Raw genomic sequence first — 27,165 nt, forward strand, 5'->3', positions numbered from 1 at the left:
TTTCTCCACTACTTTCCTTCAACTATTTAATTTTTTCTTATCTATGGGGATTAGAAAAATCAGTCCTGTAAATAATGTCCAATCGCACATAGAAAGTAAATTGCATCATACTGAGCAACCTCAAGACATTGGTGTTTTATACAGCAAACCATTTGGAAGCATTAAAGTGTCCGAGAAAATGTCCAAAATCTTTACACTCAATGACCCAGAGAAGGTTTAGACTGCTGGTCACTTATAAGAAGACGAAAAGTGCCTACTGTGTGAGGATGACTGAAATACCAAACAGTCTTAAACAATAACTAAATGCTCTACTGAATGTTACGTTTTCACACACACTCACACATTGCATGTAAATATTTTAACCTTTCACAGCGTAATATCACTACTCACTACTCTTGGGTACTTTTAAAAGGGCTACTTTTTACAAATACTTAGAGCAATATTTACAGCAAATACTTTGACTTTACTTGGACTACATTTTTGGGTAAGTAATGGTACTTTTACTAGAGTATTAATAAGTACTCTTTCCACCACTGGTTATTTTTCCCTAACCTTTTAATGACAGTATTGTTCAACATTGCCCATCTGACACCATCTTTGTGAATTACCACACATATACAGTTAAAGTCAGAATTATTAGGCCCTCTTTGAATTTTTTCTTTTTTAAATATTTTCCAAATGATGTTTAAAAGAGCAAGGAATTTTTCACAGTATGTCTGATAATATTTTTTCTCCTAGAGAAAGTCTTATTTGTTTTATCTTGGCTAGATTAAAAGCAGTTTTAAATTTATTAAAAACTATTTTAAGGTCAATATTATTAGCCTTTTTAAGCTATATTTTTTCTGATAGTCCACTGAAAAAACCATCAATATACAATAACTTGCCTTATTACCCTAACCTGCCTAGTTAACCTAATTAACCTAGTCAAGCCTTTAAATGTCACTTTAAGCTGTATACAAGTTTCTTGAAAATTATCTTGTCAAATATTTTGTAATGTCATCATGGCAAAGATTAAATAAATTAAAAATTATAAATGAGTTATTAAAACTATTATGTTTAGAAATGTGTTAAATAAACAGAAATTGGGGGAAAAAATAAACAGGGGGCCTATTCATGGGGGGTTTATAATTCTGACTTCAATTAGCTTTTAATTAACACATTTATTATTAAGTTTTTAATATTTTTACATAGTTTTTATGAATGTTTTATCTTAGTGTAAAGCACAAGATTACGACTGTGTTTAAAAAACTGCTACACAAATAAGCCTTACCTTGTTATAGTTAAAATGAGATAAATTAGATTAATAAAATGTATTAAAAGTAGTTTTATTGCTGTATGATGGAGTTGCAGAAAATTTAAGCATTTAATTAGGATTTGTTTTGGCTTAAATATGGTTCAATTTAATAAAACAAAAGTTACATTAAATGTTAAATTTATTTATTTGTTTTTTTAAATGTTGTGGAAACTAGAAAAAGTATATGGTTAAAATGACAATTTACAAGGTAATTTGTAAAGTTTATGATGAAAAATAACCTTTAATAAGAAAAGTACATCCAGATCATGGCAAATTCGTATGTAATTATGTCCAAATAAATCTTTTTCTCACAAAAATGAATAATTTATCATATTTTTCAATAAATTATGTGTGAGAAAAATAGATAAGCATTTTTTTGTATTTTTAGTAATGTCTTTCTAGTGCTCCCGCAGGCTGTGCTCACAGTTGTTAGCATTAATAAAGTGTCTCTGGAGCCAAAGTTACCTTTGTGAGCTGGACCCACATTGTGCGATGTGTGTGATCTAAAGGAGCTTACAGAACCCCCGTGAGTAGCACGAAAACCATTCAGGACTCCCTCAAACACCACAGCATTGGCTAAGCTTAAGACTCTCAAATAACAAATCACTGAATCAAAAATAAATAAATAAATAAATCATCTAGTATAAAAAAAGAAACTTGCATCTTAAGGGAATGAGAATATTCCTATAGGAGCGCTCTTGCTTCTGCCAGGACCTCAGGATGTTTACTTCCTCTAAATAGCAGAGCAGAGGCGAACTTGTGATTTTAATTTTCAGGAATAAAGAGACATTTGATGCACTCACTATTTGTCCTCTTAATGGCCACATGACATGAGGAGACTCAGTGCATTAAGCCTTATGGGTACATAAAGAAGTATGTAGAAGACCTAATCTAATTACGCTAAAATTCCTTTCAAAAGCAAAGGTCAAATACAAAGAGTTGCAGCCTGCATTAAACCTCTATTAACCTCTTTTCCTTCACTTGACTACATAGCAGTCTGGTCCCTGACTGTCTATTGTTTATTAAGCGGGGTCATATCTGTCAATTATTAATCAACATATTCAGCCAGTCGATTTTATTCCAAACAATGGTGTGTGGAACGGGAGCAAAAATGTCACAGCTGATAGAAGGCCACCATTTCAGAGGAGTCTGGCTGACCAGAGCAGGGCATTGATACTTTACTGCTGCTGTGCTATGTTAAAAATAACCCTCTCTCCATTTGACCGGACAGGCAGAGTTGGGGAATTATCTCTGGCAAAGCCCCCTCTCACAGATGGATATACTGTGGGCGCAGATATAGATAAACAGGCAGACAGAAATCAATGCCCATCCTCTCACTCCGCCATCCAGTCTGACAGCAAGACAAACACGACACTCTGAAGGGAAACTTTGGCTCAGGGAGAAAAAGAGCGAGATAAACATCTTAAAAATATCCATCAATCAGCGGAGCATCTGCTCTTTTGGCCTGCTCTGCGTGGCGGTGTGCGTAGGAAGGGATTTATACTGGAAAGACACCCATTTGGCAGTCTCATTTCTATGAATAAGATATGCGAGATATCCTTTTGCACCGGGTAAATATAGGTCTGTCTGAAACATGATCGTGAAGGATGCATTCAGTATTGTATCCGTGAAATGTTGTTCAACAACACTGAGGTGTGTCTTGGTTGCTCCCGAGGGGCTTCAGGTCCATTCGTGTCTCTTGTGTCGAACAACAATTTAAACAATTACAGGACTGCATTGCCTTGTAAGACAGGACACATATTGTTTATGGTTTATGAGAAATGGGTTGAGGCTAAATGAAATAGATCTCTTGTATGTCCTTTAGAACAGCTGAAGTGATGCTATATTCTTTAACCAGATCAGATTGTGGCACAGTTTGTTCAGATGAGACTGATAAAGAAAGAGTCAACAAGAACCCAATGTGACACTTTAGAGGGGGGAAAAGAGTAATTAATGATGCCCTCTAGTGGACAAAACTTTTACCACTACACTGTAAAACTTTCGATGACCCATCTATCTGTTACACTTTAACACTGTCTATTAAACTCAATTTTTCTGTTTGTATATTTACGTCAAATCATATTAACATTATATTTGTTTGTTCAAGCACACGACTATAATATAAATATGATGTGAAGTAAATATACAAACATATATGGTGTATATATATATATATATATATATATATATATATATATATATATATATATATATATATATATATATATGTATATATATATATATATATATATATATATATATGTATATATATATATATATATATATATATATATATATATATATATATATACATATATATATATATACACATATATATATATATATATATATATATATATGTGTGTATATATATATATATATATATATATATATATATATATATATATATATATATATATATATATATATATATATATATATATATATATATATATATATATATATATATATATATATATATATAAATTGGTAATTTTTTAGACACTTCTATACAGCTTAAATTGACATTTGAAGTCTTAACTTGGTTAATTAGGTTAACCGGGCAGGTTAGGGTAATTAGGCAAGTTATTGTATAATGATGGTTTGTTCTGTAGACTATCAATAAAACATTTGCTAAAAATGTTGACCTTAAAGTGGTTCATAAAAATTTAAATCTACTTTTAATCTAGCCGAAATAAAACAAATAAGATTTCTCCAGAAAAAAAATATTATCAGACATACTGTGAAAATTTCCTCTGTTAAACATCTGCTTGTTAATGCAAATCTCTAATCAGCCAATCACATGGCAGTAAATCAATGCATTTAGGTATGTAGACATGGTCAAGACGATCTGCTGCAGTTCAAATCAAGCATCAGAATGGGGAGAAAGATGATTTAAGTGACTTTGAACATGGCATGGTTGTTGATGCCAGACAGGCTTGTCTGAGTATTTCAGAAACTGCTGATCTACTGGGATTTTCACGCACAACCATTTCAAGGGTTTACAGAGAATGGTCTGAAAAAGAGAATATATCCAGTGAGTGACAGTTCTGTGGGTGATGCCAGAGGTCAGAGGAGAATGGGCAGACTGGTCCGAGCTGATAGAAAGATAACAGTAACTCAAATATCCACTCTTTACAACTGAGGTATGCATCTCTGAACGCACAACACATCCAACCTTGAGGCGGATGGGCTACAGCAGCAGAAGACCAAACCGAGTGGCACTCCTGTCAGCTAAGAACAGGAAACAGAAAACAATAGATTATTGGAAAAACGTTGTCTGGTCTGATGAGTCTCGATTTCTGATGCGACATTTGGATGGTAGGGTCAAAATTTGGCATCAATAACATGAAAGCATGGATCCATCCTGCCTTGTATCATTAGTTCAGGCTGGTGGTCATGGTGTAATAGTGTGGGGGATATTTTCTGGGCACACTTTGGGTCCATTACCAATTGAGCATCGTGTCAACGCCACAGCCTACCTGAGTATTGTTGCTGACAACGGCCATCCCTTAATGACCACAGTGTACCCATTTTCTGATGGCTACTTCCAGCAGGATAAGGCGCCATGTCATAAAGCATGATTCTTCTCAGACTGGTTTTGAACATGACAATGTGTTCATTGTACTTGAATGGCCTTCACAGTCACCAGACCTTAATCCAATAGAGCACCTATGGGATGTCGTAGAACGGGAGATTCGCATCATGGATGTGCAGCTGACATATCTGCTGCAACTGCGTGACGCTATCATGTCAGTATGGACCAAAATCTCTGAGAAATATTTCCAGTATCTTGTTGAATCTATGCTACAAAGGATTAGGCAGTTCTAAAAGCATAAAGGGGTCCGACCTGGTAATAGTAAGGTGTACTTAATAAAGTGTCTGGTGAGTGTATATGTACATGCATTTGTATGTGTGTTTTCACCTTTGCATTTATAAGTATTTAAATCATTACTTATACATTTATTCATTCATTATATATTTTTGTAATGAATTTATTATTTTATTTTCCCCAAGTTCAAATAATATTTGATGGAGCCTCAGTTTCCATCAGAGAAAGTCTGATTCAGTCCTTTTTTATTAGGCTTTATTAATAATTAAATACTATTCTCTGAGTGAAAATAAGACATTTTGTGCGCAAAAAAAAATTATACACATTTTTGTTTCGAATATTTCACAAAACAAATATATTTAAATTTTTTTTTTACTTTATAACAAAAAAGATATAGTACAGCCAGTATGATTATAACATTAATCTTGCATTAAAAAACTGTTTATAAAAGTGCACTATACTAATATGTTCTCTTTAATGATTACTTGGTGCAAGCTGTAATGCAGTTCTTGTTCCTAAAAAGCTGGTTCATTTCAAAGTCTTTCTTGGAACCAAAAAACAAGCTATAAGTGCAAATAAGCTTGTGCCAAACTCTCTGCGTAACAGTCATGTTTAGGAAGTAAGAAATTTCAGGAAATGCCGCAGTTAGGAAGTCCACAATAACCCACATCCTGTCTAAAAAACCCCATCTTACCCTCACTTTACTAACAAGTATTTAGTGGGTTTACCACTTTCAGTAACAAATGAGTCACTCTGTTGAAATATACAGGTCCTGGAAGAGCAGTGGATATATTTGAGGAGAAATTTAACAGCACAGTCAACTTCCCACAGAGAACGAATGTCATAATAAAATATGTTCGGTGGAGCCTAAGGACAAGAAGCTGAAAGGCACAGTAGAAGAGTTCAAAAGGATAAGATGTGTCATGTGGCCCTTACAATTGAGTGTCTATTGAAATGCATTGGTAGCATGTCTATTCTAGAGGTCCAGTTTAAGCTTGTCTATGTCGTAGTCATGGTCCTGGTCCAGTTTGGAGAGGCTCTTTCGCACGCGCAGAGCAGTGAGTCGGGCTGAAGGGCTTTGGAACCAGCATTCTTTCATAATCTTTGCAATCGCAGACAGGATCTTAAAAAAAACATACAGAAAGAGATTATTTATTTAGTCATTGATGATGTAAATTGTCTGTAATGTCAGTGTTTTTTTAATTATCTGAAACATTCTTATATTATAAAGTTACTTTTCAGGCACTCAAAACATTATAGTCTTAAAAATGAATGGTAACACTGGATTTTTAGTAGACTGTCTGCCTAATATCTGTTAATAATGTTCCTTCAACAGACAATTAACTGACTATAAGAAACTTTGCAGGTACATGTCAACTTACACTAAACCCAACCTTAACCCCAACCTAACAGTCTACTTGATAATCTAATGAGAATTAGTTGGCATGTAGATGCAATGTAATTTAAATTCAACAAACGGACCATCAAATTAAATTGTGACCAAATGAACAGCCAAAACCATAAAAAGATTTCTATTTTAGTTGAAAACAGTGTCATTATTGTCTCTGTGTAAACTATAAAAAATAAAAATTTTTTTTAAATGGTGACATCAGATTTATGACATCCCAATAAAAAACAGAATACAGGATTGTGTTTGTGCTACTGTACACAAAACAATTAGCTTGCATTTATGCGTAGATGTATTGACCTTATTTCTTTCCTTCACATACGAGCAGGCATAGCTATTGGAACCTAATTTTTTGTTGCATGGTCTCTTTCACCTCCATTTATTTTAAACCGTAAAATACAACTTGTTATGTTTCTTGATATGGCAAACTGGTATTTCTTAATGTATTGCTTTTAGTGGCGCAGTGGTTAGCATTGTCGCCTCACAACAAGAAGGTCGCTGGTTTAAGTTCCTGCTGGGTCAGTTGGCATTTCTGTGTGGAGTTTGCATGTTCTCCCCATGTTCGCATTGGTTTCCTATGGATGCTTTGGTTTCCCACACAGTATAAAGACATGCGGTACGGGTGAATTAAATGAACTAAATTAGCTGTAGTGTATGTGTGTGAATGAGTGTGCATAGATGTTTCCCAGAATTGGGTTGCAGCTGTAAGGGCATCCGCTGTGCAAAACATATGGTGGATAAGTTGGTGGTTCATTCCACTGTGGTGACCCCTGATGAATAAAAGGTTAAAAGGAAAATGATTGTTTTTATGTGTACTAGATTTTATTTGTAGAGCGAGTAGTTTGACTCTTTGTTGTTTGTTATTCCAAGTCATTTCCTCCATTCGTAAATAAATTGCAAGTTTCAATTGTCCTAAAATCAATTGTAATGTCAAAAACAATCACAAAAAGAGCTTACTTATGCTTTGTAGACTAAGGTGAAGAGTGTATCTTTACAAACTGACTTGATCATTTACTGGGGTGTCATGAACATTACAGTGCTTTCAGCAATAATGTTTTTCAGAGGTTAGCATGAATTGGGGTCAGATTGACACTGATTTTCTCATCGTATAACATTTCAAAAATGCAAAGTACATAATTGTGTAAGCGTACCACTAATGCAAATAATATGCATTTTTGTTCTCTCGACAATGCAGTTTTGACAAAAAGTATGACTTATTTTCCTGTAAACAAGCTACAGTATATGTATATATTTACATGAATAAAATTAATGTACCTACAGTTATAGTGACAATATGTAATTTAATGTAATGTGTATTTATATAGTGGATTTATTGTGTATGGCCATACCCCCAAAGCACTTCACAATTATGAGGGGGAGTCACTCCACACCACCACCAGGATGATGAAACTGCAGTAACAGGACAACTGCTATAGGTGGAGTGGAGAGACAGTCCCTTTATTAATCCGTGGTCGCCACAGCGGAGCAGCCCTTTCAGCTGCAACCCATTTCTGGGAAACATCCATACACACTCATTCACACTCATACACTACGGACAATTTAGCCTATCCAATTCACCTGTAGCACATGTCTTTGGACTGTGGGGAAAATCGGAGCACCCGAAGGAAACCCACGCGAACACAGAACATGCAAACTCCACATAGAAATGCCAACTGACCCAGCCGAGGCTCGAACCAGCGACCTTCTTGCTGTAAGGCGACAGCACTACCTACTGCACCACTGCATCGCCCGTGGAGAGACAGTGATAAAAACAGTTTAGTGGATGGGGATGATTGGGAGGCCATGGTTAAGGGCTGATGGAGGAAATTTGGACAGGACACCAGGGCTCTTTACGAGAAGTGCCATGGGATTTTTAATGACCATAGAGAGTCAGGACCTCGGTTTAACTTTTCATCCAAAAGAAAGCTGACAGTATAGTGTCCCAATATTGTGTCCCCTTTACTGTATGGGGCATTAGGACTCAGGTTGAGCGCCCCCTGCTGGCCTGACTAACACCTCTTTTAACTGCAACCTAGTTTTGTGGTCTCCCAACCAGGTAAGGACCAGGCTCAGTCCTGCTTAGTTTTAGTGAGTAACCGGTTTTGGGCTGCAGGGTGACATGGCTTTGGCCAACAACTGACACTAAAGAAGTGACCTGTAGATTTCACTGTGTTTCTGCTTCAATTCCAAATCTGACACAGAACAATGAGATTTTTGTGAAAATCAGTCTTGTTAGCTTCGAAAAATCTGTCAGATTGTATTTGTCTTTCAAAAAAAAAAAAAACCCTGTTAGTTTCCTGGCTTAGTGCTCATAACAGATACACTGTAGGAGGGAGTGTGTGTATGTGGCAGACATAAAAGAGTCTAATATGGAAAAACAGTTTCTGCAAGAGATACGGACTCAAAGGGAGAATTATTGTCAAGAAGCAAAAAGCAACAAATCTAGCAACTAGCCGGAAAGTCTACTACTCCTACCAGGCTCCTGCAATAGCTGATTTCTTCCGTCTAGATTGTGGCATTAAGCAAGACAAATGGATATTTCCATTCATTTTATGTTGCATATGCAATAAATATGCTCTCTACAGCTAACTAAAGCCCACTATATTATTCCCAGTGACATCATAGTCTGACAAGATATTTTGTTGTACATTTATTTTATGTTTTTCTAAGAAATTGCTCCCGATTGCAGCTGTCAAAGCAAAGCCTTGTGCAGAGTTTGAATCAAATCCAAGTCTTCTTAGTCATTGAATTTGTATCTCTGGTATGCTTGAGTATCTCACCGGATGAGAGTGTAGTCGATTGTGGAGACTGGGCCTGTGCTGGTCCACACACACCACTTTCTTCATCTCCTCGAAACTGGGGTCAGAGGGCACCATGTCAAAGAACGGCGGCCTGTACTCCTCCACGATTCCTAAGAAAACCACAGATTTAATGCATTTCTATGGTAGCTTTTGTCATCTTTTGCTGACTCCACTGCATGTGAATTTTTACTGACAAAAAAATGCAGATGTGAGCGGAGACTGAAAGTCTGTTCCGACCATATCTATAAAACTGTGGTTTGGGCGTTGAGGGAGGTTGGCAGTACTAATACTTCTGTGGGAGGATGACTGGAAATTGTCCAGGGAGAATAAGAGCATATGGCCTCTAACATTATGGGGAAAAACTACAGCAGTATCAGTTCAAAAAGGTTTTCTTTTGCATTTTCAGACTTTAATATTTTTATTATTATTAAAATCATTATTAAATTATTAATTAAGCTTATTTAAGGTGTATATGCACACACTGCTCTTTAAAAAGATTTAGGTCAATAGGTATTCATTATAGGAATTATTACTTCTACTCCGCAAGGACAATTAAATTTATCAAAAGGGACAGAACATGTAATGTAGAGATCAAGATATTGGAAAAATCTGATATTGCAATATTTTTTCTATTCTGCGATATACAGTGCTCAGCATGATTGAGGACACCCCATTTTAAAAATAATTATTGTTATCCAATTCTCGTTGAATATAGACAATGAATTTTGGTGCATTTAAACAAAACAGATTTATTAAAACGATATCTTTATTAAAATAATATTTCAGTCACATAATATATTTAGAAATTGAAAGAACATACAGTTAAATTCAAGCTAAATATTGCAAAAAAACAATTTTGGACTGTTATCGTAAGTTGTTTTGTTGGATAAGCTCCAGATTTGGCTTCAGTACTGACTGATCTAATGTAAATGCACAAATATAATATTGTATAGCTTCCTATTAAAAATACGAAATTAAAAGATAGATTTGTGAGGGGTGTACTGTATATTGTGATATGAATACAATATGTGCATAAAATCTAAGAAAATATAAAACATAAGAGTCTACAGACATAGATAAATAGAAATGAAGTAGACGATAAAAATAAAATAAACAGCATTTTATTGTTTTCCGAGGAGTTTAACAGTATTCAGGTAAACATTAATTTATTTGTTTTCCTTTTAGCTTAGTGCCTTTTCTTATCTGGGGTCACCACAGATGAATGAACCGTCAACGTATCCAGCATAGGTCTTAAAAAGTGGAAGCCATTTCAGCCGCAACACAGCACTGGGAAATTCAGGTATACAGTAATTGACTAATCATATGTACAAATAATACTGCATTTTCCAGTGCTGGGTTGCAGCTGAAAGTGCATCCACTCTGTAAAACATATGCTGGATAAGTTGGCGGTTCAGTGCGGTATAGCAACCCCTAATAAATCAAGGAACTAAGCTGAAGGGATTAAAATAATACTGCACAGTCTTCATTTTAAAAATAATAAGAATAAACTTAACTGTTATTATAGTTACAAATGGTACAATTTCACATTCATGAATGCTTTTCAAATTGTCACAGGCCTCAAAAACTTTTATAAAAAATTATAACCCAGACTCAACATTACATGTCCTGCTATGTGACTATTGTGAATGATCCCATTGTGTTTTCGATGCTGAAATGATTTATTGAGCAGCACTAGTATATGTATTATGTACATGATAAATTTATAAATGTATATGATTTCCGTTTCAAATAAATTGTTCCTTTAAACTTCTTATTCATTAAAGAGTCTTAAATAAAATGCATCAAATTTTACAAAAAAAATAAGCACACAACTGTTTGCAAGATAATAATGAGAAACAAATGAGCACCAAATCAGCATAATAAGAATGATTTCTAAAGCATCCAAATCAGTTAAGGTGCCGAAAATTCAGCTTTACCATCACAAGAATAAATTACATGTTAAAATGTATTAACGTTAATTTAAAATCGTAATAAAATCTCACCATATTACAATGCAACATTGTATCTACTGAATATTGATTAAATACATGCAGCTTAAAAGAGAATGAGACTGACTGAACCTAATTATGAACTGCAGTGTGTGTGTATTTATGCATGTATGTGCACATACATGTTTAAAGCTACTCTGAACTTATGTAAAGATGCACATAAACTATTTATAAACGTTGAGTAAATGCATTCTAAAAGTAGAAGTGTGTGAGAGAGAGAAAAAGAGAGAGAACAGGCGCATCTGGACTATATGAGCAGGAGTGTTGACACCAGATAAGATTGTTTATAATTATTGGGCCGCTAATCGTGGGTGGATAGGGAGGGAGATGTAGACATGCAGAAAAAAAAACTCAGGGAGAGACTGAGGAGGGGGAAGTAAGTAAAAAAAAAAAGTTTTGAATAAAAAAAAGTCTATCACATCTATCAGCATGGTGAAAATCGTTGCTTAGCAACAAAAAACTGAAACTTAGTTAAAATGGTAAGATCCTGCAGTCACGGGGCTTCTCACTGCAATATGCAAGGAGACATTAAAGGGCTATGTGTACGAGTTTGGCATGTATTTATAGTTTTAAATTCCCAATGTGTGAACAGCTTGCAAAGACAGAGATTAATTGAACTGTACAGTTTGAAACATACTTAATTCCACAAGTCACAAGAGCCCAGAATGGGGGTGGTGCCAGCAAATAAAGTTGAATTACTCTTCCATCTTACCATTTACAATAGTCCGACGAGTTATCTCCCACAAGACGAGACCCAGGGCCCAGATGTCAGTTTGTTTATAGGACTCAAAAACATCAACACGAATAGTCTCATCCAAAACCTCTGGTGCCATGTATCGCTTGGTGCCCACTCTCGGATTGGTTCCCACATCCAGATAGTCAGTAGACTGAGAGTGAATGACTGCCAGGCCTGAGAGATCAAACAAAAGTTATTATTTAAGCATTATCATAACTTAGTGACATCATTGCTTGTTGACATTATGGCTCATTGTTGACCCCAAATAAGGAAATGCTTTGAAAAATTAAAAATGGACTGACAAACTCAGCTTACAGTTATGGTGTTGGCTGCTAAATAGTTGTCAGGGTATTGCATATATGGTAGCTAAAGTGTTTAAGCTTTTTCTTATGTAGTCGCAAAGGTGTAATGTATTTGCTACAGTGTTTTAAGAGGTTGCTTGAGTGTTATTAAGCAGTTGTTTAGCTGTTCAGATTCTTTTGGTTTAAAGCAGTTGCTACTGGGTTTCAAAGTGATTGTCAAGGTGTTGCCGTATGGCTGCTAATGTGTTTTGAATGTTTAAGGATGTTCTTATGCAGTTGCAAAGATGTAAGGCGGTTACTACAGTGTTTTACATGCTTGTCAGGATGTTGCTGTATGGTTGCTATGGGGTTTGTGTGTTTTAGCATGTTCTTATGCTTTAAGGCTGTTACTACAGTGTTTTACATGGTTGTCAGGATGTTACTGTATGGTGGCTACAGTGTTTTGAGTGTTTTAGTATATTCTTATGTAGTTGCAAAGGTGTATGTGCTTGCCACCTTGTTTCAGGTGGTTGTCAGTGTGTTGCATATATGGTTGCTAAGGTGTTTTAGCTTGTTCTTAAGGTGTAAGGTGTTTAAAGCGGTTGGTGGAGTGTTATTAAGAGGTTGTTTAGCTGTTCAGATTCCTTTGGTCAGGCAGTTGCTACAGGTTTCAGGTAGTTGTCATAGTGTTGCTAAATGGTTGTCAAGGTGTTTTGAGTGTTTAGTATATTCTTATGAAGTTGCAAAGGTGTAAGGTTGTTGCTACAGTGTTTCAAGTAGTTGCCAGAGTGTTATTAAGTGGTTGTTTAGCTGTTTGGCTTCTTTTGCTTTAAGGCAGTTGCTACAGGGTTTCAGATGGTTGTCAAGGTGTTGCTATATGGTTGCTAAGGCGTTTTAAGTGTTTTTTTAAGTCGCAAAGATATAAGGGGTGTTATAAAGCAGTTGTTTAGGTAGTTGTTAAGGTGTTGCTAAGGTGTTTTGAGTTAGCATGTTCTTATGCTTTAAGGTGGTTACTACAGTGTTTTACACATTTGTCAGTATAATTGCTAAGGAGTTTTGTGTGTTTTAGTATATTCTTATGTAGTTGCAAAGGTGTAAGTTTGTTTCTACAGTGTTCCAAGTGGTTGCTAAAGTGTTATTAAGTGGTTGTTTAGTTGTTTGGCTTCTTTTGCTTTAAAGCAGTTCAACAGGTCTTCAGGTTGTTGTCAAAGTCTTGTTATATGGTTGCTAAGGGGTTTTGAGGGTTCCAGCTTGTTCTTATGTGGTAGCTACAATGTTTCAAGTGGTTGTTTTTAAGGGATTGTTTAGCTGTTCAGATTCTTTTGTTTTACGGCAGTTGCTACAGAGTTTCAGCTGGTTGTTAAGGTGTTGCTATGTGGCTACTAAGGTGTTTTAAGTGTTTTAGCATGTTCTTATGCAGTTGCAAAAATGAAAGGTGGTTACAACAGTGTTTTACATGGTTGTCAGAGTGTTGTTGTATGGTTGCTAAGTGATTTTGTGTTTTTGCATATTCTTATGTAGTTGCAAAGATGTAAGGCGGTTACTACAGTGTTTCAGGTGGTTGCTGGAGTGATATTAAGTGGTTGTTTAGCTGTTTGGCTTCTTTTGCTTTAAGGCAGTTGCCACATAGCTTCAGGTGGTTGTCAAGGTGTTATCATATGGTTGCTAAGGTGTGCTAAGGTATGTGGTTGCTAAGGTGTTTTGAGTGTTTTAGTTTATTCTTATGTAGTTGCAATGGTGTAAGGTGGTTGCTACAGTGGTTCAAGTTTTTTTAAGTATGTTATTAAGAGGTAGTTTAGCTGTTCAGACTGCTTTGGTTTAAGGCAGTTGCTACAGGGTTTCAGGTAGTTGTCAAGGTGTTGCTATATGGTTGGTAAGGTGTTTTGAGTGTTTTAGCTTGTTCTTATGTTTTGAGGTGGTTAATACAGTGTTTTACATGATTGTCAGGATGTTGCTGTATGGTTACTAAGGTGTTTTTTGTTTTAGTATATTCTTATGCAGTTGCAAAGGTGTAACTAATTGGTACAGTGTTTCAATTGGTTTTCAGAGTGTTGCTATGCAGATCTTTCGTTGTTCTGTTTGTTCAGGTGTTCTGTGTTTTAAATATGTTTTGATGCTTTTGGAAATGTGCGAATGTGGTTGTAAGATTGTTATTAAAAGGATTCTCAGGTGCTCTTTAAACAAGTTTTCATGCTGTTGCAAATGTGCTTTAGAGGAGGTTATTAATTGGTCTTGGTAAGACGTTGCTTAAGAGTTCTGAGTGTTTTAGTCTATGTAATTTAGTTGCTAAGTTGGCCTGGCCATTGTTAGGTGGCAAATATTTGTGAATGCCGGGGTAATGTGGGTGCCAGGTGTTGTTTTGGTTGCTATGGTATTCTTGGTGGTTGCTAGGTGATTACCCGGTTTAAAGCCTCTGTGATATTTTGGTAATCAGAACACATCTCCTAAATAAACCAAACAATATGAGCTTTCTCATTGTGGAATGAGCGGTGCACCAAAATCTATTTAGACTCATCTATTTTTGTCTTGCTTCCTTACCCAGGTCTGCAATGCAGCACTGGCCATTTCTCTTCACCAGAATATTGCGGCTCTTCAGGTCTCTGTGTGCGATGGCTGGTTTGCCTTGTGTGCTGAGGATCTCTGTGTGGAGGTGCACGAGGCCGCTGGCGATGGACAGGCACATGCGCAGACAGCCCTCCGGGTCCAGCGTGCTGTACTGCAGGAAGTCATAGAGGGAGCCCAACTCGTGGAAATGTGTGACCAGCCACAGTTGAGTGCTGGAGTTTTTAGACGTCATGTCTGATGCTATGAAGCCTGATGGACAGAGAAGTGTAAGTAAGAAATATTACATTTGAAGTCAAACACTGTGTGACTCCATCATTAGAAAAGCAATGTTTGGCAATGTCAAAACATATTATGGCTGCAGCAGTACACACAGAATGATCCCTTCCCACACGAGCAGTGAAAAATGCAGTGTGGGTGGAACTTACCCAAGATGTTTTCATGCCTTAGTTGGACGGTGTTGTAGATTTCAGTCTCTCGAAACCAAGACTGCTCATCACGAGAGGAGAAAATCTTGACAGCCACACTTTCTCCCATCCAGGTGCCTCTCCATACCTCACCATAACGGCCTTTACCTACCAGAAACATTCAGAGCAAAAAATTCCTTTAAAGCTAGATGCATATCATTATAATAAGGTATGGCCATGACTTATAATTTTTCTGAAATTCTGAATAAAATCAAAATTAAATAATGTGTAAAGGTATACAGTAATAAATAGGTAATGAAGTTGTGCTGCCAATATTGAAAAAATCTGATATTGCATTATTTTATTTCCCTGTTATGTATATTGTTATAATAATATGGTTTTACAAGATGGTTTTAAAAGTTTCAAAAGTATTCTGGTACGGAAATTGAATAATCACGATGAAAAAAATGCTTTTCTTACTTTGCTTTGTCTAGTTTCTATGGAGACCTGGAAGGGACGCAATGGTTGGGAAAATTGTTTTTTCCACAAACATTTCCTGTTTACTTCATACATGTAAACCCTGCCGTTTTTACCAGTATTCTCCTATATTTTACCATTCTATCCTGCTATCAGCCTATCATTAAGTGTTTTCCCATATTTCTCATATATTTTTAATCTTAAAAGCGCGCTGTAATTATATAAAATTCAATTCAATTCAGTTCAGTTCAGCTTTATTTGTATAGTGCTTTTACAATGTAGATTGTGTCAAAGCAGCTTCACATAAATGGTCATAGTAACTGGAACAGTGTAGTTCAGTTTTTAGTGTTTAAGTTCAGTACAGTTCAGTTTAGCTCAGTTCAGTGTGATTTAATTATTACTGAGAGTTCAAACACTGAAGAGCAAATTCATCAATGCGTAGCTCTACCAATCCTGAACCATGCGAGCCAGTGGCGACAGCGGAGAGGGGAAAAAAAACTTCACCTGATGGGAGTGAAGAAAAAAAACCTTGAGAGAACCAGACTCAGTTTGGCATGACCATTTTAATTTCTCCGCTGGCCAAAAGTCTTGTGCAAAGCTTCAGTCACCGCAGTGGAGGCTGGAAGATGGCCTCAGCGAAGACTCGTCTGTCCCTGGAGCGTTGCTGGATAAAACTGCTTGCATTCACTTTCTTTCCATTAAAGCTGTGCCTCGATCGTCACCCTTCATAAGCAACCTCTAAATCAGCGAATGCATGTAAAAGCACTGACTGATGGATGCGCTCTGCATAATAAACTGATCCCAGATCAGCTTCTGTACACGCCATTTAAAGAGGAGCTAAAGTGCAAGACACTTTGGGGTTTGGGTGTGTGTTTAAACAGACCAATACACTTAATAATATGTAAACTTGTCCGTCCTGCGTGTTTTATTTTGAACTCAACTAGTTTTCTCTTAAATGAGCACAAACAGTTAAAGTAATGGAGCACTGGAGAATACTGGCAAAAACGGGAGGGTTGACATGTATAAAGTGAACAGGAAGTGTTTGTGGAAAAACATCTTTGCGAGATAATGCAGTCTTTGCGAGGAATTGCAAAAACTTAAAAAAAAATATCTATTTACCTATCACTCTTTTTATTTTTCTCCCACCCAGCTTTATCCCCCTCCATTACATCCCTTCCGGGTCTCCGTGAGTTTCTTGTCTAAAAATCTAAAAATTCTTAAATCAAGTGAAAGCTAAATTATCTGTAATAGGATAAGAAATATAGACATTTGGACAGGAAAACAAGTCAAAAAAATCTAACAATTAAAGATGTTGTTGTTGTCTTCTTCATAAATCGTAAGAATAATGAAATACAATTAATCTTAACAGTTTTTTGTGTCCAAATATTTTAAACTCTATTGAAATGTACAGTCACATGCCTTAAAAAATGCAAATGGTAAACTTTCACTCTATTATGGTTAAACTTAGCAGTCTTTCTATAATCATGTGTTCTATGGCTCCTGGTCAAGAATGATTAAGATTCAACTTAAAACAAACATTGTAATATCGATGCTGAAACTATATATTGTGCAGCTCTATAACAGAATAGGACACATCTACACCCTCAGCTTTACTTTGTAGTTTTATTATCCTCCTATGCAGCATTGTAATGAGTGTAATGAGATCGGTTTCACTCACCAACACACTCAACCAGAGAGATCTGTCGCGCCATGGTCCTCTGCACCAGATAGGGCAGACCAGTGCCACTGCCCGATGTACAAAACTCATCAAAGATATCCTAAAGATGACAATTACATGTTTATGAGAGTAACTTCAGTTTAAACTGTAAACAATTAATAAAATGTTTAAAAAAAAACGCAGTACAATGGATTGACATTATTCTCCTCATCACTGTGCTATTGTCATAATTGATAAAAAGGAAGAGCAAAGCCAAACAAAAACTGCTCAATCAATATTCAATACATACATACTGTGGATTATTTTAGGGATGAACCAATACCACTTTTTTTCAAACCGATACGAGTATGAGTATTTTATTTTGTGTACTCACAATTAATTTGAAAGGAGGTTTTATTTTTTTGCCGGTAGCAAGGATGAAAACTCTTTAACAAAAGGCTATTCCACGGCTAAAATATACACACATTGTTGATAACTGTAAATAAATAGACCTCATTGATTACAGATTAAGCTTGGACACCTAAAATATAAGTTATCCTTGCACTGACACGTGTTCACGACTTTGCACATTACATAATCAAGTGTGTGCAGTTTATGTTACCTTATGAAGTCACTCTCCTGACATTGCATATTGGGGACGCATAAAACCCTGTTATGCACAGTTCTTCGATATATTCGCTAGTCCTGCCGTTAATCAGCTGGTCAGGTAATCAAAAAGTACATGATGTTTCAACTATGGTTGGGTCACGGGTTTATAAGACAGTTGGTTATACAAAGTTTGATTACTTTTTCTAAAATAGTAAGATGTTTTAAGTGGTATTGTCTTGACAGATTGCCACAAATATGCATACTCTCATTTCAAAAATCGCATGACCATCATCTCACAATGAGTTTTCTCGACTGAGTTCGTTCTTTTGAGGTAATCTGGGAATACATTTAGTGCTTCAAATAGGGGATTAAAACAGGCTCTGACAGGCTCAAGAGATGATTTCTTGTGAAACTGTTATTATAACTTCTCTGAAATTATAAATATGTCACTTAGTAATTAAATTTGAGTCATTTAAACAGAAACAAAGATTTTTCCTACTCAGATAATGACTGAACTGAGCATAATGAAGCCAGTAAAAAGCATTGAATGTCATAGAGTACAGTAGTGTTTTACCCCATATGTGGGGTCTCCTCCACTGGGGACTTTGAGCATGGAGGTATCGTGCTCAACCGGATGGCAATATTGACGTCTTGTACGCAGCCATAACACAAGTCCACAAGCTGCCATGGCCATCACCAACAACACCAGCAACGGCACTCCAACCAGCAGAATCACTCTGATGGGCTTCTCCACTGAAAACAGACACACTGAGTTACATTAATGTACCACATCACCACAATAACAAAAGACAATACTGGAGAGCCGCATTTTTGTTTAACTTTAAAAGTCAATAGTCAAATAACAATTACTAATATTATAGCCATGACTTATTATAGCCATTATTATTGTGGGTGACACAGTGGCGCAGTAGGTAGTGCTGTTGCCATACAGCAAGAAGGTCGCTGGTTCGAGCCTAGGCTGGATCAGTTGACGTTTTTGTGTGGAGTTTGCACGGGTGCTAATTTGTCTGTAATGTATGAGTGTGAATGAGTGTGTGTGGATGTTTCCCATGGATGGGTTGCGGCTGGAAGGGCATCGGCTACGCAAAAAATGTGCTTGATAAGTTGGCGGTTCATTCCGCTGTGGCGACCCCAGATTAATAGTGGGACTAAGCCGAAAAGAAAATGAATGAATGAATGACTTATTATAATTCTGAATCTGAAAACAAATTAATAAATATATGTGAACCCATAGAATTCTAAACTTTTATAACAGTTATTAAGCTTTGAGTAACATTTGAATAAAAAATAAATAAAATACATTTCAAACAGTTTATAAATACTGCTGTAGGAAATCAGTGCTACCAAATTAACACCGCCTTGCAGTATTTTTTGGTAAATGTAAAAACATTTTTCAAAAATTTCATTTTAAAATTAATAACAATACTTTTATAGTACTAATTTGATCCACAGATTCTTTTAAATACTTTTCTGTTCAATATAAGATACTCATAATTTTAATGTAAGGGTGAACTAACACTTTAAATATGTATAATCATCTTGTCAAACACCAATATAACACTAGGAGGCAGGAGAGAGCACACTTCTACAGATGGATCATGTCAGGTCAAACAAGGCAACGCTTTCATTTTAGTTATAGTTATAGTATAGTTATAGTATATATATATATATATATATATATATATATATATATATATATATATATATATATATACGAACAACCCAGAAACGAGTAAGTGAGCTAAAATTGAAATGTCTCACCTGGTTTTTCAGGCATGGTAAGGTTTGCATTGCAGTGGTGTGTGTAGCAGCATTTGGTATAAACTCCAGGAATAGCAGGTACGTAGCACTGTTCGGCGGTCTGAAAACAGCCCCTGACAACCCGCTCATGGACCGAAGTGTAAAAGCAGATACGACCCCAGCAGCTGTTGTTTTCACACAAGTTTGTGTTCTCACAACTGCACTGTAAACTGCTTTCATCTGTCAACAAACAAATATAATGTGTAAGTAATAGTATAGTATTTCGGTTGAGATAGATGGATTGATTGATAGATGAATGATAAACTGATTGATTGATCGTTAGTACTACAGTAACAAGAGATGATTGGAGGGATAGATGGATGGATTGACATATCCATAGACAGAATAAACAGACAGATGGATAGATGGAGATAAATGGAATTAATGATAGAATTTAACTTAAAGAGTTGTTAGTCTAAAAATCTAAAATGGTATAAACAGTTGGAGTCAGAATTATTTGCCCTCCCTTTGATTTTTTTCTTTTTTTTATATTTCCTAAATGATGTGTAACAGAGCAAGGAATTTTTCACAGTATGTCTGACAATATTTTTTCTTCTGGAGAAAGTCTTATTTGTCTTATTTTGGGGAGAATAAAAGCAGTTTTTACATTTTAAACATAATTTTATCGTTAAACAGAAATTGGGGAAAAATAAACAATGGGGCTAATAATTCTGACTTCAACTGTATATATTTTGCTTCATGTATTACTAAAAACTGTTATAAATTAAATAGAAAAAAAAACCTAATTTAGATGGAGTAGTAATTTTTAATGCATCAATTGTGTCATTGACACAATGTTGCTTCAGATGCAAAGACTGGATCAGTGTACTGTAACTTTTTCATTCCACAATTCTTATATAAATATTGAAATGGTTTCGTCTACCACTGTTCTTCCCTCCTCATTCTTAGCCTCCTTATTTCAAGGAGAAGCTAATGTGCTCCCATACTTGTGACTTGACAAATGCAGCTTTTCAAGTCCTGCTTCCCCATTGAAGCCTAGTTCACACTGCGTGACTTTATGCATCGGCAGATCTCTATGGCATTTACACTAAATGACTTGATTTTGCGTAAATTATCCACAAGAGGGGCATCACACACTACATGATCTGACAACAACTCTTTCAACAAACATCTCTGTTCACCCCACAAACCACAGCCAATGAAATGTTGAGGCGGGAGCCATCAGAAAGAGCATAACACTATTGGCTGATCTGCGATAATGACATCACTGACACACAGTGTTTGAAATCTTCCTGAAAGTGTTCAAAGGAGTATTAGTAATTGGAAGTTTCAATCATTTTACTGACTTAGACCTTTCAGTCTTGTTCATTGAGATGAACGAATCTTTTTTGAGTAATTTTGTTCATTTCGTTCAATTTGCCAAAATATTATTCAAATGTTACAAGTTGCTTCCAAACTTATCTACAATTACACCAAACATTGATCACACTACAGACAAGTCATAACTAGAATGCCATAAGAAGGAAAAAATAATTATTTATCGTTTACCTGGTCTATGATTATGTCAGCTCACCTCTTCTGAGAGGTCTTCAAATTTGAGGGGTTTGTTCATGTCACACTGACAGTCCCATATAACAGGGGTTCTCAACTGGTTTGGCCATGGGACCACCATTTATACATGTTCATCAAGCCACGACCCAAATTTTTAGGAACTATAATACAATTTAAGGAATTATACTTAATTTGTATTTATTTGTTAACATAAACAAGTAGTGACAGATAAATCATAAGAAATTCACCAAGACTTACAAATAAACACTATTTTATTGCTGTCATTTAACAAAATGGATAATATTATAGAAATTGAAAAAAAGTAAAAATGACAAATACTGTTAATAATAAACTGTTAATAAAACATGTTTTCTGGTTTCTGAATGTTGTTTTAATTGAAAAGGTTTCATGCTCTCTTATGAGAGCACATCACTACATATAACACTGAGGCTTTAAGTCTTTTTTGTCGTCAATATATATATCCATATTTTACATATTCGGGGTCGTACTTGCGCTTGACATATTTGTTGCAATAATTACATGAAATTTTACATGTCAAATGGTATACGCAAAATAAGTAAAAAATGTAACTTTTGTTATTGTTTTTTTAACACACACTTCGTGACCCACTGGAAATGTTCCCGCGACCCACTTTTGGGTCACGACCCACCAGTTGAGAAACGCTGCAATATAAGCTTAACTAATACACACAGTATGAGCCAAAAGGAGCCATAATTAATTCACCTTTCGAGTCTTCTGGTTTTTGAGTGGTTTGTTCATCACGTGACAGCATGTAAAGAGAGATGACTCAATCTTGAGGACTCAGAAATTAACAGATCAAATCTTTTTCTGGCTCTAAATGCATATGACTGGTTTCTATCTTTCATGTGATAAATGAAGGAAGAAAAATGAGAAATTAAGTTAAAAAACAGATCAAATCTTTTTCCGGCTCAAAATGCATATGGTTGGCTTGTTTAAAGATGGATTAACATGACCTATTCACATGAACATCTTACTGCATTCCCCATAAACTCATTAGGAAACAACATAAAAAGAAATATTGGAAAACTGGCTTTCACTTATGATTGTTCTTATCCATGGGTCAAGATCTAAAGAAATTGACTGATTTGCACTCACCATTCTTTAGAGTAGAAGTCTCCATAAGATGATCTGAAAAAAATAATTTGCAACTGTAAAAAATGTCAAAACGCAGCAGGAAAACTTCCTTCCTTTGTTTTACTGTCTACTCTTGAAGGAAATATCTGGCTTTATTCTGGTGTGCTCAGACATACGCACACGTATTAACACTTCCGTGACCTCAATTTTGTAACCTCACCTGCAGTTGTTGCATAGCTTCCAGAATACACCAAAACAAACAGCACTGCGAGCATCACTGAAGCCTTCATGTCTAGGAAAGAGGGTAAATATGATGAGAGAGAGAATTGGATGAAATCATTTTCACACACTTTTGTTTAGTCATATGTGCATATCCCATGGTGGCTTGCGGCGTCATTTGCTAATCGCTATTTACAAGTTACCGCTCTATTCTTGAAACCATATAATGGTGCAATCAATGACATGTAGTGTTGGAATCTTAATGGAGAAAAGCTCAATAAGGCCTGTCTGCACCAAAGGAAGTCACAGATGTAGAGGGTCCAGTCAGTCTGTCTGTGCTGCAATTATAGTCAGAGAGGGTGGGAGAGACTTTAGTGGAGGCCTTGCTCTCCTCTGCGCCGCTGGTCCTTGCAGACACTCTGGCTGCTGCGCACACAGAGTAAATATTGATGGCTATACTTCCTGCCATTCAGAGGCCACACCCGGCTAGCCCTCCAGATACTCCGGATTGCTTGTTCCTTTAGGCCTGGAAGTTGGCTGGTCACGCAAGCAACATGGCTGAGTGAAATTAAAGGATAGATAATCTGCATGTTGTAACATCGGCCTTGTCTCCAGGCTGCTTTTAAGAAGCAATGGGTACCCTCCATTGTTACGTTACATATACTTCAAATAGTTTTATTATTATATTATATCCACTGGATTCATATTCAATAGGCATCAAAATCAGAGAACAGCAGAATTCCATGAGTTATAGTAAATAAGTTTAGTTCTATTTCAAGTTTTCATGACAAAACAACAGTTTTAAAGCCTCTTTTATATTCAATAAATTCTGAAAAACAGAATATTAAAAACTTGGACTATCAGATACATTACAGTTATTGGTGTTAAACTGACACCTGGTGTTAATTTCCTTACTTATATGATCAACCCTATTTTTAGCCAAACTTTACAGTTTTTACAATTTTTCCACTGAAGCATTCTCAAATGATAAAGGTCAAAGGGACGACCCTTTCAGCTATAGCCAGAGAAGCTGATACATCAAATCTGTGATTAGTCAAATATTTCTAGAATATTGTGTGCAATCTTTGAAAACTTAACAACGTCCCTAACTTAATCAAGACCTCGAAAATTGCTTACCAGCTTAGCACTGAGGTGAAGGATCTGTATTTGTATATACTACCTCATTTCATTCCCATTTTTGACGGTCACCTATAGAATTTTGTGTTCAAAAGGATTTTTGTGCTATAATTATTGCTGTTCTTTAATTTTCATTAATATAATGATATTTATAAATAAATCAATGAAATAAGTTTGCATATCATTGTTTTATATCAAATGCAAAGCCGTTTGTACTTTTTAAATGTGACTTAAGTGTCCAAAACTGTTTAAAATTATATTTAGGTCAATATAACTGCAGTATGCTGAAAACAACAGAACGTTTTCATGTTGCCCCAACACTATAATTAAAGTAGGCATACTATATACTTATGTGAGGTCATGGAAAAACAGAGTCAGCCATCATGCTTTGAAACAGATAATTAGAGCCAGAGTTTGTGTGTATGAAGAAATATAAAAAAATTGTCCTTGGTGCCATGGCCACATGAGACGTTTCTTAAAATGTTTTTGAATGTTTGATCCATTTTATCCGTGACAACTATTGTTACAATATCTACAATACATTTTATAGGAATGAATAATGATGCAAGTCTACACAAACAAGTTAGTTAAATGAAAATGATGATGGCAATTACCTGATATAGAAACACATACAGCGAAATTCCAACAGGAGTCACATTGTCTGTGGAAGACTTTTAAATACTCCATTTAAGCCAAGCACAGGTGGGTCAGTGTAAACACCTCTGTCACGTACACTTGGATGCACAAAAATGGGTAATTGCTGGGCCCTCTGGGTCACATTTAAGACGGAAAACAACCCCACCCTTTAGAAATGCTTTTCTCTCTGGGTATGTTGATCTTTATTTCTAAGCTGCCAGGATGTTTCTCAAATCAGATAGTGTCCATCTTGAATCAAAGCCTAAAGTGAACATGATGAAATGAGATTCCTGTTTCGATGACCTGCTTGTCAGCATTCTCTCAGACAGAGAGCAGTCAGCAGACTCATGAGAACTAAACTAACAGTGCACTTTCTCAGGACTAAGTCACTAAAATAGAATAAACCCCTTTGTTTTTTTTACATTCATATTCACATTTTTCCCCTCAGATCCAACTTTTAGTGTATAAAAAAAAACATCACTTCTTTTTAATTGGTTAATTAAGAAAAAATCCGTTTTAAAAATTCAGAACATTCCCTAGTGTCTCAAATCAAATGCACAATAAAAGAATGATCAGATTTCAGTTTAAAATGTTGTTAGTATGTTGCAGGAAATGCTAAAGTCCTGCAAAAGTCATTTTATATCAGCTGCTCACAATAGCCTATATTGTCAAAGATCATGAGTTTGATCAGGATTTTGAAATAGGGGAATTTTAGCATTCACCAGCCTATCTCTGGCTCCATCTTGCAGCTGTAGGAACTTGTCTGTTTTGAATGCTGTTAAAAAGAAGTGGTATGCCTCAGTGTATTCGTAAGCACCAGCATTTCACAGTTACAGAGATAAATGAACTGACCTCACGGCTCATGATAACTAGATGTGGGCTTTGTTTAGGGCTCTGTTTGCATCAGTGACTGTGAGGGTTCTTGTAAAACATGGCTTGCAATAACGCCTAAACAGAATATAGGTATTTATGTATTCTGCAGTTTTCTAATGGTTAATTGTAATACTAAGGTGGTCTGAAATATAATGAGTACCATTAATGAATGAAAGCATTCATCCTTATTTCTCATGGCAACAGATGCATACTTTCATTATTTAACACATGTGGTAACACATGACAAGTAACAGAAGTTCTGTAACAGGTTTTTACTTTTTAATGAAGAAAATGCCAGTGCTACTTTTTCCAAAAAGTAATGCTAATTACTTTTCTTCATTTATTGACTGACACCTGTACCTGTGATGAGAGAAATCCGGAGTAGGTAGAGAGGTGCACAGTGTGTAAACCAGATACTTACCTGTATCCTATATTAAATGTGAGCATGTGTTTACTCATTGCTGTTGCACGTAAACAGATTTAAAATCTCTGAAAAAGAATAAAAACTAATGCACACTTGGAATATTCATTATTGAATAGTGTTGAACTTTTCTTCATGCATCCTCTTCATGTAATACATGAATTTACATCCCTTCAGCCTGAGGTTTATTTACTTCACATTTTCCTTTTGGTGTAAAAGGGCCTTTATTTGTAAAAAAAAAAAAAAAAGTTTTATTGTTTTATATTTTTACAAACAAGTACTGCAGCCCAGATGAAAAAAGTAATGCAAAAACATTAATTTCCTTAAAAATTAACAAAGTTACTCATTTAGTTATAGTTTTTTAGCAATACAAGATTGTAATGCATTAGTTTTAAAAGTAACTTTCACCAGACGTATGTATAAGTATTAAGCAAACATATGTAGGAATATAGGAAATTAATAATACAAATAAAGCAATGTATTTCAGCATTTTGTGATTTTCTTTTTCTTAAAAAATTTAATTATACCAGTTTGCACAATCATAATGTAAAAGCTATCACCAACCATTGATTTTTTAAATCAAATATTACTTCAAACATCACCAAAACCTTTAGTTAACTCGTTATCAACGCCTCTTTTTAATCAGTATTCTTTTCCAAGTGTAACAAATTCACGAATTACGCCTCATTCGCCACAAGAGCAATTGCAGAGAGATTAAAAGAGATAAGAAAACACAATGCGTAATTTACCTGGTTTTCGTTTTGCTTTCACTCACGAATCAAGTTGATCAATCTTCATCTGTTTGTAAAACTTGTTTCTCATTACTCAAACATAGAAGTGTATTCTCATAACGGGCGGCAATGGAGAAATCAGCTGCGCAAGTCATATCCAGATGTGTTGGGTCCTTAACTTTTCCAACATCCCGACATTCTCGGCATAAACTACAGTTAAACTTTTTAGAGTTCCGTTTTCATCCGCTCACAAACCGATCGGTCTTATTTTCTCAAGCGAAACATTGCGTAGATTGCCGTAACGGTGAACATATGGAGTCGTGGTATATATATATATATCTCCAGTCAAATCTCGAGCTGATAAACCGAAAACAAGAAACTGCTTCTCGGAGAAGGAACAGTCTTCTTCCGCTTAGAAATAAACATTCCCAGATCAACCCATGACGACTCCATCTCGATAAGTGCAAAGCAAACTTTGAGCAATGTTCCTGATTTAGGGGTTAGATTACAGATTTTAAAATATACAGTTTTGTCCCACCTCTCATTGTCTAAGCCGGGGTTCACTAGGAATGCGGTCTCATAGCTGTTTTCCTGTTGCTGCAAGACCTTTCATTTTTTCCACGTCT

The 27,165-nt window shown here is 35.7% G+C and overlaps 1 protein-coding gene across 2 annotated transcripts; it reads right to left on the reverse strand.

The window, feature by feature from the left end:
- Positions 1-5,364: 5,364 nt before the first annotated feature.
- Positions 5,365-27,165, reverse strand: acvrl1 (activin A receptor like type 1). Of its 2 annotated transcripts, none has more exons than XM_087305033.1 (11): positions 26,558-27,165; positions 22,743-22,814; positions 22,544-22,576; positions 19,856-20,074; positions 18,648-18,841; positions 17,486-17,585; positions 15,352-15,498; positions 14,900-15,175; positions 12,057-12,254; positions 9,315-9,445; positions 5,365-6,249 (listed from the first exon to the last, which is right to left on the reverse strand). In XM_087305033.1, the coding sequence occupies exons 2-11, from the start codon at positions 22,810-22,812 to the stop codon at positions 6,103-6,105; spliced, it is 1,515 nt and encodes a 504-aa protein (XP_087161159.1). In that variant the 5' UTR covers positions 22,813-22,814; positions 26,558-27,165; the 3' UTR covers positions 5,365-6,102.

This window comes from Danio rerio, chromosome 23 (genome assembly GCF_052040795.2).
Source record: "Danio rerio strain M-AB ecotype USA chromosome 23, GRCz13ab, whole genome shotgun sequence".
NCBI classification, from domain to species: domain Eukaryota; kingdom Metazoa; phylum Chordata; class Actinopteri; order Cypriniformes; family Danionidae; genus Danio; species Danio rerio.